General features: G+C 35.6%; 3 protein-coding genes across 3 annotated transcripts; all 3 read right to left on the bottom strand.

Moving 5' to 3' along the window:
• Positions 1–661: 661 nt before the first annotated feature.
• On the bottom strand, positions 662–1223 carry LOC146930688 (uncharacterized). Its single transcript, XM_085707589.1, has 2 exons — positions 746–1223; positions 662–690 (listed from the first exon to the last, which is right to left on the bottom strand). Exons 1-2 carry the CDS (start codon positions 1221–1223, stop codon positions 662–664), a joined length of 507 nt encoding a protein of 168 aa, XP_085563715.1.
• A 2549-nt stretch (positions 1224–3772) lies between these two features.
• Positions 3773–4956, bottom strand: LOC146930687 (uncharacterized). The gene is made up of 2 exons (XM_085702159.1): positions 4070–4956; positions 3773–3843 (listed from the first exon to the last, which is right to left on the bottom strand). Exons 1-2 carry the CDS (start codon positions 4509–4511, stop codon positions 3791–3793), a joined length of 495 nt encoding a protein of 164 aa, XP_085558285.1. The 5' UTR covers positions 4512–4956; the 3' UTR covers positions 3773–3790.
• Positions 4957–9706: 4750 nt separating this feature from the next.
• LOC146930686 (uncharacterized) lies at positions 9707–13863 on the bottom strand. The gene is made up of 2 exons (XM_085702157.1): positions 13734–13863; positions 9707–13701 (listed from the first exon to the last, which is right to left on the bottom strand). The coding sequence occupies exon 2, from the start codon at positions 13000–13002 to the stop codon at positions 9820–9822; it is 3183 nt and encodes a 1060-aa protein (XP_085558283.1). The 5' UTR covers positions 13003–13701; positions 13734–13863; the 3' UTR covers positions 9707–9819.
• Between the last annotated feature and the right edge of the window lie 1310 nt (positions 13864–15173).

The following is a 15173-nucleotide window of genomic DNA, read 5'->3' as shown; positions in this document are numbered from 1 at the left end:
TTGTGGAAAGAAGTGAACCAATGTGAAGAGGAAACTATATGTTCATTGGCTCCAGAATCTAATAACCAAATATCTGATTTAGAGGATATAGAACAAGAAAAAATGGAGGCAGATATACCTGACTCAAGTTTGGAGATAGAAGTGGAATTAGAAGGAGTATGAATATGATTGGCACTTGAAGAAGGAGTGGAAACTGTTGGTGCAGGAAGTAAATTCACTTGTTGTAGCAAGCTAAGCAACTGATCATATTTCTCCTGAGAAATACTAGTAGTGGAAGATGAAGAAGCATCATTGCAACTTCCTGATTGAGCCTCATTATTATCAAAACTGCTTGAGGCATTTATAGAAGCATTAGGCTTCTGAGAATTTGGATTTTGGAATCCATGTTTCTGATAGCAATATTCAATGGTATGATTATTCTTGCCACAAAATGAACAATGTCTAGGTGGCTTTGATCCAGAGTAATAACCCCTCCCTCTGCCTAAGGGTTTGCGTGCATCAGAGGCATTGATGACAGATAAAGGTTCATCAATGGAGGAATGCAGTGAACTATTGTTACTTTCCTCTTGTATGACCAATGAATAAACTTTGTTAATGGAGGGAAGTGGATCAAGCATGAGCACCTGAGTCTTAACAACATTGAATTGATCATTTAAACCAGTCAAAAACTGTATAACCTGATCTTCAAGCCTGAAATTGCGAGCTTCGCGCATGGCAGCACAACGGCATGGATGAGGACAGGTACAATGTGGCATAAGACGATGTGAATTCAACTCTTCCCAAAGAGTTTTCATCTCAGTGAAGTAATCTAACACTGATTTTGAACCTTGCTTCAAATTATTGATCTTAGAACAAAGAGTAGCAATACGAATACGATCAACCTTGGAGAAGCGTTCTTTGATATCTAACCACGCATCAATGGCGTTTTCATGAAACACCAGAGTTTGTGCAATTTGAGGAGTAACAGAATTGATTATCCAAGATTGAATAAGATGATTACATCGTTCCCAAGCAGCGCGATTCAAATCATCATCATCTGGAATCTCCATAGATCCGTCAATGAACTTCAACTCATTTTTCGCGCCAAAAGCACGAATCAAGGAACGGCTCCATGCAAGATAATTCGATCCATCCAATGGAGGAGCAACAATCACTGAATTCGGTCCTTCACTTGGATGAACATAGAACACTGATTCAGTATCAGGTTGGTTGTTACGAACCATGGTGAATTTGCGAAGAAAAAAGCGAAAAACAGAGTGCAAAACGAAGTGCAAAATCAACGAGAGAATCAAATGCAGATAAGAAAACTGTGAAGGTTTCTGCAAAAATCAACGAGAATCAACGAAGAAGATGAGAAATTGGATCGTAACTAACTTCTGTAACTAACTTCCGCCATGGAAGAGAGAAAAAAAGCTCTTGATACCATGTTATGAAACTCAAAGAATGGAAAAAGTATCATTTCTCATTACTTGTGAATGAAGTTACAAGGAGTATTTATAGGAATAGAGTGTAGTACAATTGTACTATCAGTAAGCTAAGCAAGTACAAAACTGAAATGTAAACTAGTTAGCTTGGGATCCAAGTAAACTATTATTGCTTTGCTTATTTTCTTCTTCTTTCTCTAATAAAATCTTCAAGCTCGCCTTTGTGCGCTATTTGCAAAGAAGAAGAGGATGATACACTCCACTTAATTTCCAGTGTGTTAGGGGAATAGCTTGTTGGCAGGAGTTTGGTACAAATATTCAACAGGTTATGTTCACTGTCATGAGAATCCTCAATGCAGAAAATACTTCTTTTTTGGCCATTTTTATCTAGAGCATTTGGAGGAGCCATAAGCTTCACATCTGGGAGAGTGATTTAGAGTCGTACCATCGGATTTTTATGTGTGCTGTTCACTTAAATCAGAGCTGGAAAACGGCCCAGAATAGATGCAGTTCCAGCACCAGTAGAACAGCCTAGTCTTGACATCAGAGTTCAGTTGGAAAAGCCATCCTGTAGCAGTCGAAATGCAGCATTGATGCGTCCTGTGCAATAAATCAAAACCGGGTAGGCATAGTAGGCATGTTGCATGTGTAATCGAGACGAATTTGAGAGTTTTGTTCTTCCTAGAAGCGAGTGGTCTATTGTCCTCCATTCATTGGGTTCACCATTTGCACTTGGATGAAGTTATTTTTTTAACATAGTTTTCACCCCACTACAAAAGATGTCTCTGTGTTTGGTGCATTTATATCAAATTGTCGGCCTATGTCCTCTATTTCGATAACTTTAGTGTTGAGTTTACTAGAAGACGTGCAAATAGGGTAGTTCATGCTTTAGCAAGGATGGTGTCGGTCTTTTTATTGATACATCGTCTTGTATTGATTATATTACAAATCTTGAAAGTTTGGCAGGCGTGAAAAGAATTAAGACTAAAATCTTGAAACTTTGATAAAAAAAAAAAAATTAATCAAGTTTATGGACTTAACATGTAATAATCACTTTAAAGCATTAAAATGGATCCTTGCTAAAAAAATCGAGGCCCTTAAATAATTAGGTGTGATTTATTCTTTTGAATTGAAGGTATATCCTACGATCTCTTATAAACTCAAATACAGACACGGACATTGACACAACCACACCGCAAATAATTTGAAAAATCACATAATTTACTGTAATTATATATGTTGATGTTGTATCGGTGTTGGACACAACACGTATCCGACACCAGGATATGCTTAATCCTAAAAGTGTCTGTTTCATATCACTCAGTTATTGGATGACATTATACTTTATATATGGTCTTGAAGTTGGACACGATTTCTAATAAAAGATAACGAGAATGACAACCATTTTTTATGTCGTTGAAACTACAATTGAGACCGTACTACAATTTTCAACAGTATTAGTCAATTGAGACCGTATCAGGTAGCAATGCCACGAAGGTCACATAACATTATAAGAAACTGTAGTTCTAGAATACTTGGAAAACTTCAAAGTGTGAACAAAGTAATCCCTAATCTTAATTTGGGAATTAAAAAAGCATAACATTTTAGTGTAAAATCCCATTTAGCTTTAAAAAGAATACGTTTATCATCACCTTGGTCCCATATAAAGTCATTTTATCAATTTGATTTTCTAAACTCAAACTCTGAAGATTTTAGCCCATCTATCCAAATTACAATGAAGAATAAGAAGAATAACAGGCGTGAAATAAACTTTATAGGAATTGCGACTAAAATCTTGAAACTTTGAAAAAACATTGACAAATTTAGTGTAGTAAATATGTACTAAATTTAGTGTACTATATATTAGTGTATGTGCGTGCTAGGAACTACTACTTAGGAAGGACTTCAATTTTTTAGTAAGATCACACTTCAAATATTGAAGTCCTTTTTAAGTAATTAGGTATAATTTCTTTTCTTAAATTGAAGGTTGATACTATTTCTTTAGGTGACAATTGAAGTGATGAAAAAAGTAATCCTTACTCAAAATTTGAAATGACTGTAGATACTTTTTCTTTAGGTGACAATTGAAGGTAGATGCTAGTATTGATTATCATTCAATTATTGGATGGCGAAAATTGATCCTTATTGAAAATTTGAAGTTCTTCTTAAGTACTTAGGCGTAACTTTCTTCTCTTGAAATGAAGGTAGATATATACTTTTCTTTACGTGACAATTGAAGGTAGATACTAATATTGATTATCATTCAATTAATGGATGACATTATTATACTTTATATGAAGTTCCACAATTTTGTACATAGATATAATTTTCCATACATAAACCCCCAAAATTGAATACCCCTGTTATCATTGATCGGAAAATCCAATACCCTTCCTTCCACCCATTAGAAATGCAAGTCCTGCATCCAACATTCGATTTCAAGAATCAGAAATCTTTTATACTCATAGAACAAAATTCACTTTTTTTTCATTGCTACTTAATTAAATTTAAAACTCACAATCAAGAAGGGGGGGGGGGGGGGGGGGGGGGGGAGGGAGGGAGGGAGGGAGGGAGGGAGAGAGAGAGAGAGAGAGAGAGAGAGAGAGAGAGAGAGAGAGAGAGAGAGAGAGAGAGAGAGAGGATACCATTAGGAGATCTACAAATTGGGGGCTCATCAAAATGAGAGAAAGCGAGGTATTTCAAGGCATACCCAATATCAATCAGAATTACACCAGAAGATGGATCAGTGACAAAGATATCTTTAACAGGTAGCCACAAGAAAAGCTCTTCACGAGACATACCACCCAAGACCTTAAGTTGTCTAAAACTGAGGGTTGCTTTCACAATGGTGTTAAAGAACACTGTGGTTTCATACTGAGCCAAACAAGGATGATCTAGATGTACCTCTAAATGACCCATTTGGTCCAACTTGAACGATTTCACACTTTGAGGGAAGAGACCTGCTGGAAGGCCATGGTTGCGAAGAACCTCTACAAGGGAAGATTCTTCAGCAATCCCTATGTGAGGAAGAATGAAAATTAGGAGAAGAAGGAAAAGGGGGACATTAGATCTAGGTATCAGAGACATGTTCTTAGGGTGGAAAGCATGAAGAGACGCTTAGACAACGACTTTACTTTTGAGGCTTTTGTTTTATTTAAGGTTTTGGGTTTGAGATTAGGTGTAGTCCTCAGTCATGATTGTGCGTATTCAGCAAGATCAAAAATGTTTGACCGAGATCTAACAATTCAAATATCAATTTTAAATTTATTAAAAAATAAAATTGTATTAAAATATAGTAGTTCGATTTTGAACTAACGATTGTGAGTTGTTGATTGCAACTTGATTGTATGTAGGGCGACTGCACTCAATTTTTTTTTTTTATGCCAGGTAGGACACTTAGAGCATCTACAATGAAGATGCTCTCTCATTTTTTTTATTTCACAAGCATTTTTAATATTTTTAATGTTTATTGTTTAACAAGTACTCAATTTATCTCAAAATATATTTATTAAACAAGTTTTACTTATTGAAAAAAAAAATTCTACTTTACATCACTGCATTTGAAGAACATAATTTATTTTAATTTATTTTTAGAGGTTATATATAAATAAGGTTATGTTTAATATATGTATGAATAATGTATGTGTGTTAACAAATGTTTGACTTAACGGTCAAAAGAAAATTGACTTAAAAAAAGTTGACAATTATTAATTGCAACAATTTTTCCATATAAGTATATTTTTCTTGTTTTTTATGATTTAATTGGATCTAATAATTTAATTTTGATATCCAGAAGCTTGTTTATATTATCCATAGTTTATTATTTATGTACATGGTCAAATATGATTAAATACGTTGTCAAAAAAAATGATTAAATACTTTGACCAAGAAAATATGATTAAATATTTTTCCATATAGTTGATTTTGTCAAAAAAAAAATAACATAGTTGATAATTAAATAAAAAACGGATTAGTTTACATTGAAATACATTAACATAACATATTTTCAGATGCATTTTTTTTTAGAGGATGTTTTTGTATGCATATATCCTCCTCTCGTTTAGATTGTTGTGTAGTTGAAATAATAAGTGTTTTGAGATTGTTTTGATGTCTTCTATTTTATAGATAAAAGTTATGAACGTTGCTTGATTTTAATTATTGTCCAAAATTTATTTGGTAGGATACAAAAATTCTAATATTTGACGACAGAATATATGCAATTCTTTTCATAAGTATGAAACAGACTCCACGGTTTGTGTTATGTTTTTTTTTTTTTTTTTTAAAGATACACGGTTTGTGTTATTTTGGGAATCTTGTAATTAGCTTTTACATAAAATGACAAACCATATATGCAATCGCATTGGAAATTGTTCAAAACTTATTTGATAAGTTTTATTTTTATTTTTATTTTTATGGGACTTATTTTATAAGGTATGATGTGATAACACTATGCATTAAAATCACAAATTGGAACTTAATGAATATCAATGGTAGATGTTATCTCTTTACAATTTTATTTGTCTAATTTTTTCTATAATGATTATATAAGAATGATCAAATAAAATGTAATACGCAAATCACTAGAAGAATTTCAAAATTTACCAACGAAATTTTCCGAAAAATTGGGTTTCTCGCAAACCACAATTGTCATCGAGGAAAATTTTCTTGCAAATCACTTGTCAGAAAAGCACTGGGTGAATTTGTCGGGCCCATATGCTTATCGAGGAACATTTACTCGCTAAGCCATTTGTCATTCAATAATTCTCACGTGCATGAAGGAATCTTATTAGCCAAGGAGCGTTATGAGGAAACATTTGAAAAGGAGAAATGTGTTTCATCATGAGCGTTCTGACACGTAGAGTATGCTCTCTAACAAGTGTAGGGAGCCATTTGAAAAGGAGAAGACGTGTTTCATCACGAGTGGCTGATGTGTACCGAGGAAACATTTCCTCATAAACGCTCCATGTGAAATTGCAGAAAGTCGTTTGAGTTGTGTTTGACTTGCAGGTGTGTGTTGAAATGCTATTGACAAATGGTTTACCGAGGAAAATTTCCTATGTAAATGTTGCCTTGAATCTCTCAAAACCCGTCTTCAATACTTAATCCCTCAAACTCCAAACTCCTTCAAAACTCTTAATTTCCTCAAAATAACATCTTCAATATGTAATCCCTAAGCTCACAAAATTAGTGAGATTAAGAGTTTAATTGAAGACATTATAGGTAATTTGGTGACATTAACTTTAATACATTAGTAATATATTCTATAAAAAAAATATCACCTCTTGCCCCCAAAGTTCTTAGACACGGCCCTATGATGGGGGAGCGATTGTTGTTTTCAAGTGTTGGTAGTATGTTATTGTAAAAAAAAAAAAAGTTTATAGGAACACATATATGACGTTTTTTTAATCAGCATAACTAAAGATGACCATTGGTCATAGTTTACTTATTTCCAGTGCGAACTCTTAATTATGAGGACAAATTTGACAAATGCACTAAACTGTAACACGTAATAAAGTAGTAAGTTATCCTCTATATAGGATTGTCGTCAACTCAACAATTTACTAAACTTATTTAAATTAAAAAGAAATAAAGGGGGATAAGGTTTGCAAGTTTGAATTGCTTGTCTAATGATACAATTGGGGAAACTTTCAATTTTAGTTCTTGTTCTGGTGAAAGTAAGGTATGTCTGCCTTAACTATAACCTAGGGATCATAGAGAACTATAAAGATTTGATACATGAGTGGGGTTTTATTGTTCCTATAAAGATTGGGGTTTTATTGTTCCTATAATTCTTTTGCACACATATCTACGGGTTGGAGGAAAAATCCCATAATTCTTTTGCAAACCTAGTTGGAATGATGCTTATGTGAAGAGTTCTTTGCACACATAAATATTCATTCATAACTTGGTAGTTCCAAAGGCAAGTCTCACACCTCCTCAAATTGTTTTTAGAGTATGTTTTGTTTTTCTATGATGATGTATTTTGTTATGATGACTAACTAAACACCTTTTGATTAGGGTTTTACGATGAACCTCTTTTTATTTGATGGAATTCATTAATGAAATTTATTTATTCAGTTATTATCTAAGTTATATTTAATTTTCATATGTTTCATGCTTAATGCTTTTAGTACTAGGAATTGATGCACCTAGACTATGAATGAATGAACATTAGGTTAGGGTATAGATTGGGATCTTTCTTTATTCAGAATAGTTACATATATGAATTTTGCTCAATATTCTTTAATTAACATTAGGGATTCTTGTTTTGAATGTTAGGTTCCAAGACACCTATGAGTCTGTAAGTCCCCACTCTAGGGAACCTTACCAACGTCTCACGTATAGCGATCATGTGAGCCGCATTTGTGCGGGAATACCTCCCTTAAGTGACGAGGAGCAATGTCACATATGAAGTCAATTACATGTTAGAGTGTAAGTCCCCACTCTAAACCATATCAACTTCTAACGCATAGGGCTTATGCGCACCGAGTTTGAGCGCGTATACCTCCCTTAAGTGATAAGGAGTAACATGACATATGGAGGGATGTGAATCTTCGTCCCATGAGGTTAACTGTCGATTATATAGTGCTTAGGTCATAAGTAGTAGTTTGAATTAAACCAACAAATAGGTAGAGAGTAAGCGAAGAATCTGTATCACCACTAAGACCCTGAATCACACAGTCCATTTACTTTTCAACGCAACCAAACAACTCTTGCAAACCCCATTAATCTATTATTTTCCATTCTAAGTTTTGTAATTTTTTTTACTGGAATGTACACAGATAGATGAAACATCAATGGTGACCAAAAGATCCCCCATGGAAACCAAAAAAGGAAACACCCACAACACCACCCAAAAGCACCATTACACCTACACCACAAAAATAACAAAGCAAAAAGCATGCCTTCCTCCTTGTGCCCAAACCAAGGAAATAATTAACCAAGTCAACACCACCTAAGAGATTAAGACACAAGAAATTAGAAGATAAACCCAAAACTCCGTTCAAGGGCACCTAATCAGGCTCCCTACACCAAAATAAATCAGCTCTAGTTGGGATCCTATCTACACTTTTGAAGGGGGTTTGAAGGGGTCCAATTAATTCTTTCAAACCTTCGCAAGCAAATGGGACAACCCCGTCACTCTACCTACAACCCTTAAATCCTCCTCCGAAAGAGAATCATATGTAGACCAGATCGAGTAGACCCCATCTGAAGCAAACTTCCAAGACCAAGAATCAACCCCCAACTGACAACGACCTCGCATCCAACACCACCAATAACTATACCACGAAGACATGTTCCAAAAAAAAAATCGACGTCTCCACCTCATATCCCACACCCACTCTCCATCAACCCAAGATTCCATTTCCCTAACCATCTAAGACTGTTGGGAAGAAACCTGATAAAGTTTAGAAAAACTCACCCTAAGAGGCACATCCCTTACCAATGCTCTGTCCCAAACGGAAGTCCTTTGTGAATGACTAAAAGCAATTTTGAGTAATGAATGCGAGATAGACTAGAATTTTTTATTTATTTTTAACGGTAAATGTTAGTAAGTTAATTGTACGTTAATTTTATTTCCTTGACAAACTTGAACTCTGCACCTCCAACTCTTTAACGCTTAGCTCAAACTAGTTGAGTTACTCAACCCCATACAAAATAATTAAATGGAAAATAACTTTGTGTCTGAGGATTCGGTTATGTCAGTTTGGATTTAGTTAATTATGGTGGTTCAAATCATTCACGCGCGGTTTTGTTCGATTCATTGGTTATTTTCAACAACACTAGTTCCTAATAATGAGGAAGTAAGGTATAGTCATATCAGAAAATATATGAACCTTATTGTTAACCAAGAAAATATTCCATATTCTTTTTTTTAAGGAGAAAATATTGCATATTCAAAGAGCTGCATGGAGTAGTTAGAGAAATATGTCTAAAATATTTTCAATGGACTTGTTAAAAAACGGAAGAAAAAAAAAACATTTGAAATATTGTAAAATAGTAAAATTGTAACAAGACAACATCCCATTCATCACCTCAGTTTCCTCATAGCATGATAATTTCAAGGATTGGACGCATTAGTAAGAGTAAAGCTCTTTTTTCCTTTTTTTTTTTTGTTTAATCAATTCATTATATTCCTTCAGAAAACATTCTAACTTTGACAATTTGATGATATTTTTCATTGGATCATGTAGAATTTGTTGCATGGTGATTCGAGATTAAGGTTTTTGATACGACCCAATTCGAGTAGGGATCACACTCCAGAAATTAAGAGAGAAAACTAGAGATAAAAGAAAAGAAATTCATTATATTTTTCATTAATTATTGTAAGAGAGGAAATACAAGATATTATATAGGCAAAGTTATTCTAGATCCTTCCTAACAAACTAGTGAGTCACCAATCTTCTAGAACTAATGAGTCACTACTAAATGGCAACATAGTAATTCCACTTGTTAGGTGTAGTAAGATCCTTTTGGGCCTCACTAATTCATTGGACTCAATCTTCAATCTCAAGTCATTGTAGCCACTATCCTTGCTCGTATCAATACCGACCCCATCAAGACCAACCTTGTCCTCAAGGTTGTAAAAGTTGCATGAGCGAATAAATTTACCCGGATCCCATTGCTTGAATTGAGAGGATCTATCTTCTGTCAACACATCCAAATAATCACCGGGGTCCCATTGCTCAAAGAAGGCACAAGGAATTGCAAACCTATCACAAATGAATGTCTTCCCCACCTTAGTCAACATGTTTGAGCTTCTGCCAGTAACATCAAGTGCACCAACTAGGCCATAGTCATGGTATTGAGTGAGGAAAACTTGAGAATTCAAAGTATCAACATCAAGTGGCACTATAATCTGAACATGGGAAAATTCAAGTGTATCAATCCGAGAACTAACATTTTTGTCTTGAAGCACATAAATGAATTGTACCCATGATGAAGGAAGCATTTTCATGCGCCTAGTTCTTTCCATCATTCTAACTTCAACAGCCTTGATCTCCTCTATAGTTTCCTCATAATAAAACATCCATTCTAACAAGCTTTGGACCCAAAAAACATAAATGGTGTCACTCTCTACCCCATGAAGACCAAGCTTGTCCTCAAGGTTGTAAAATGGCAGCCAATACTTCCAGTTCTCATATGCTTTGACAACAATACTCCACTCCTGCCAAAGAACTAATAAAACAACATTTTGACCTTGCAAACAACAATTGAATAGATCAAGGCAAGGAGCTGTGGCCATCAAATTTGATTTTGGATAGGATAGAGGGAAATAGACATATCTAGCACAATTGATTGGAAGTACAGATGACAAGTAATGCAATTTGAAGAGATTGCTGCCACAATTAATCCAAGCAAATGAAGTTCTCTTGACAATTGTTAGACAAAGCATAAACAACCAACAAGAAATTGCAATGGATAATGCAGCTCCCACATGTCCAAGTTTCTGAGGCAAGATGAAGCAATGCACTTTTTGAACAGGGGAATATGTCAAAACACTATCAGGAGCCACAAAAGTAACAAGATGGTCATATATGTGAGAACTTCCTTTAAGCCCATCAACCATAGCACGAGAAAAATTAAAGGAAATAGGCATGTTAGTATCCTTTCCCATGACAACAAGAGGCATCACCAACATATCATACTCTCTAAAATATGGATGCCTTAAAAATTTGGTAACAGTAAAGGTTATTGTCAACCACACATTGCCAATTCTCAATGCCTGATGCCCTTCAACCCTTTTTTTTAAACTCTGTTCAGCATGATGAAACTCTTTGCTGCCACCAACTACATTTTTAAGGCAAGAAAGACCAAAGATCAGCACTAATGGAAATTGGTTGCTGTAATCCTTTATCAAATCATTTGAACCAGCAAGATTGTAATTCATGAAGGAACTGAGCTTGAGATTTGCAATGAGACTTCTGTCAAAACCCACAACAAAAGAATTCCACACATGTAGCTTCTCAGAAAAAGTCAACAATTCATCCAATACTTCACAAATATTATTATTTTCAAACATCAAAGTTTGAAAAGGATCAAGTGAGTAATTAAAGAAGATGATATCTTTCAAGTTAGGTTCCATAATATAGTTTCCAACTATACGAGTAAACAAGACAAAAACACAACTTTGAAGTGATAAGGCTGCCGAGAGGAGCCTTTTGTTGAAAAACTCAATAAAACTTTTAGACATTCTCCCATAAGTAATCAAAGCAAAATAAGTTCTCTTGAGAATACCAATTCGGACTGCTATCACCCAACAAGAAAAATCAATGGAAAATGTGGCTTCAATATGAATCATCCCCCTTTGAAATCTCATAACCCAACAATCAAAAACATATAAAAATGTGGTGGTAATTAGGTTAAAAATCAAAGAAAACATACTTTGACTAACGAAGTGGTGAATCACAGTGTGAATTAGATAGATGCAGCACTCATAATCCTCATGAATAATGGTCACAATCTTCACACTAGCACTCTCAAACTCAAGCTTGCATTTAAAAGTTGAAAAAGCCTCATGAAAATTGACACAACAAACTGTAGTTTTTCTTTCTAAACCTTTGTAAACCTTCCAACCAATAAAATAATAATTCCTCTTTGCAAACAATTTTCCACATACATATCCCAACCAATACCTCAAACTTTTCATAATTTTCAGAACATGGAATCCATAACCAATAGAATTCCCATAAAGGGATTTCACACAATAAAAATTGCAATGTAACTGCAGAAGAAAATAAGAACCTTTACCAAAAGATTTATGGCAAAACCTGAACTGAACCCAATCAGCACTCAATTCGTTGAGTTCAATGCGACGGCTGTAATGCGGCGGTTTTGCTGGCGGACGATGTGGCAGATTGAACATGTGCCAGAGCTCATTCTTCTCAATATAAGCACTCGAGTTCCACAGTTTGAGTTGTATCGCCGGAATATCGCTTCTGTCTGGCGGTTTCGGTGGGGGAATCGCTTCCAAGGCTAGTTTGACGGGGTAGTCAAGATTCCCATGCTTAGTCATCGACGAAAACCCCTTCATCTCTGTTGAAGATGTTTGAATGGTGGAGATGGAAAGATACAGCGTGCTTTGGGGATTCGAATATCCTCCTTCCTCAATTAACGACTGTGCTTTGGTAGTCAGTTGAAGAGTCAACGTTGGAGGGTTAAAATAGGGAAGATAAAAAGAGATATGTATCGGGAATTTTGTGTAGTCTGTGGCTAAACTTTGATCTGGTGGTTTTGGTGGAAGAGACGACGCCGGAGGTAAAACAGAGAATGGCGATGTTGGTGAATGAGTTAGGAGCAGTTCCAGTGCTTGCGGTGGTGATATTTGTGACCTAACAAAATCGTACAGCGGTTCGGTACCTGGAGCTGGCTGTGGTTGTAAGGAACATAAATAATGGTTGGTGGCGTCGTCGGGAGGAACAACGAAGGAATTCGAATCAACGTCAAAATCTGAATCCCTGTCGGAATCTGTAGCAACACAAGGGTCCGGCGGTTTCGGCGGCGGCGAAGGTGGACTGAGAGATCGATTGCAGAATTTGTTGTTTTCCATCACGATGTTGACACTTCTTTGCTGCATTTGACCAATGGAGGTTGTGATTTCCAGTTGTACAAGAGGCACTTCTAATTTTATTGGAAAATCCAGATCATGTTCTCCGGTATTGGTAGTGACGGAATCAACCAAATCGGAAGTGACGGGAGGATTCTCAACAAGCTTGGAGCATGGTGAGGAGTTTAGATTGTTCGCACCTGCGATGTCAGTTACGAGCTTCACTGCCGACTGTGATAATTCGCAAGCTTCCTCTGTTTCCTCCTCTAACACCGGTAAGAGATGACGCCATTCAGGCTTGAAACGCCACAAAAGAGCAGTGGTAAAAGTGTCCCAATTGGATTGTGAGTGACGGTGAGACCACCATAGTCACCATTTGAGAGCTTCACCACGCATGGCCAGTGCAGCCACCATCATCTTTGCCATCTCGGATTTTCCGGTTTCCCTGAAATAACTTTCAGTAGAGAGGATCCACCAGTAGGCATCTTCATCTCCGTCGAATAGAGAGAGCTCCATCTCAGCGGGAATGAGATCGAGAATGAAAGCACCAAATGATACGACCCAATTCGAGTAGGGATCACACTCCAGAAATTAAGAGAGAAAACTAGAGATAAAAGAAAAGAAATTCATTATATTTTTCATTAATTATTGTAAGAGAGGAAATACAAGATATTATATAGGCAAAGTTATTCTAGATCCTTCCTAACAAACTAGTGAGTCACCAATCTTCTAGAACTAATGAGTCACTACTAAATGGCAACATAGTAATTCCACTTGTTAGGTGTAGTAAGATCCTTTTGGGCCTCACTAATTCATTGGACTCAATCTTCAATCTCAAGTCATTGTAGCCACTATCCTTGCTCGTATCAATACCGACCCCATCAAGACCAACCTTGTAATATGTTCAAACAAAACATATATATATATATATGTATGTATGTATGTATGTAATATGTATATATACACACTACAACAAACATCACTTGGCATCAAGTAATTTAAGAACTAAGAAAAGATTGACAGAAATTTGTAATTGGCGGATACCTATCAAATATTTGTCAAGATGGAACCATTGCATCATAATTAGCAGCCACCTATCAGATAAGCACGTGAAAATGTAGTCGGTCTTGCTTTTCGAGAACAATACACATGCTTCCATCTTTAACCTAAGAGTTAGCAATGGATGATTAAGACATTCTTAGGCGTGTGATTACAAGGACGAGGAAGATGAAGAAGAAGGAAGATAAAGAAGCTGGAGGTTAGGAAGAAGATGGGAGAGAAATGAGTTTTTAATTTGAATTTTTCTAAGTACTGCCTTTTTTTTTATTTAGTCCCTCTAATAATTTTCGTTTTTGGATTTGGTCCCTTAAACCAGGCGACTGTTCACATGGATAGAGACAGCAACTAATTTTTCCATGTCACAGTTCACCGCACCAGCCTCTGTTAGCCATGTGTGCATTTTTGTAATAGATGGTGATGGCAGGGACAAAAGTCAAAAAGTTTAGAACTTACAAGATTTGTTTCGCAACAAAAAAAGATACATAGATGAAAACCAAAAAACACGCGAACTTACAGAGACAAATTAACTATTTAAGCCTTTTAAATTTGAATTTTTCGACTTCTCATTTTTTGGTTTTAGACCATCTACGATTTTTTTTTTTGGTCCCTCTCCCTGTGTGACTCATTATTCAGTTTGTCACGTCAGCGTCATTAGCCACTACCACATCATCCTCTGTTAGCCATGTGTACGTTTTTGTAACAAAAGCTAAGCTAATAGGAGGGACGAAAAGCAACACATTAACAACTTACATGGACAAAAACAAAAAACACGCCAAATTACAAGGATGATTTACATATTTAAGCCTAAAGTTAAATATTTGTTGTATCTTATTTTATTTTGAATTAAGAAACTGTCACTCATGGTTTTAAAATGGCCACAACATGAAAAATAATTTTAAGAAATTGTCACTCTTTGTGTCTGCCCTTCGGTGATGCACATTGTGGTTGTTGCGGCATGAAATGATTTTCAATTTTCACAACCTATATAAAGTGTTATCACCATGCTCCTTGTAATACCATCATCAATTTTTTACACTTTTTTCCGATTTCAGAGGAGTCAAAGTCAAACACAGAGGATCAAGGAGGTTTTCAAAAAGCTTTTATAAAACAGTTTCTAAGCTATCTCACCCCATTGTTGCTGG

This window comes from Medicago sativa, chromosome 4 (genome assembly GCF_051527215.1).
Source record: "Medicago sativa cultivar Bolivia chromosome 4, Bolivia_mono, whole genome shotgun sequence".
NCBI classification, from domain to species: Eukaryota; Viridiplantae; Streptophyta; class Magnoliopsida; order Fabales; family Fabaceae; genus Medicago; species Medicago sativa.
This window is presented reverse-complemented; position numbering and strand designations above follow the sequence as displayed.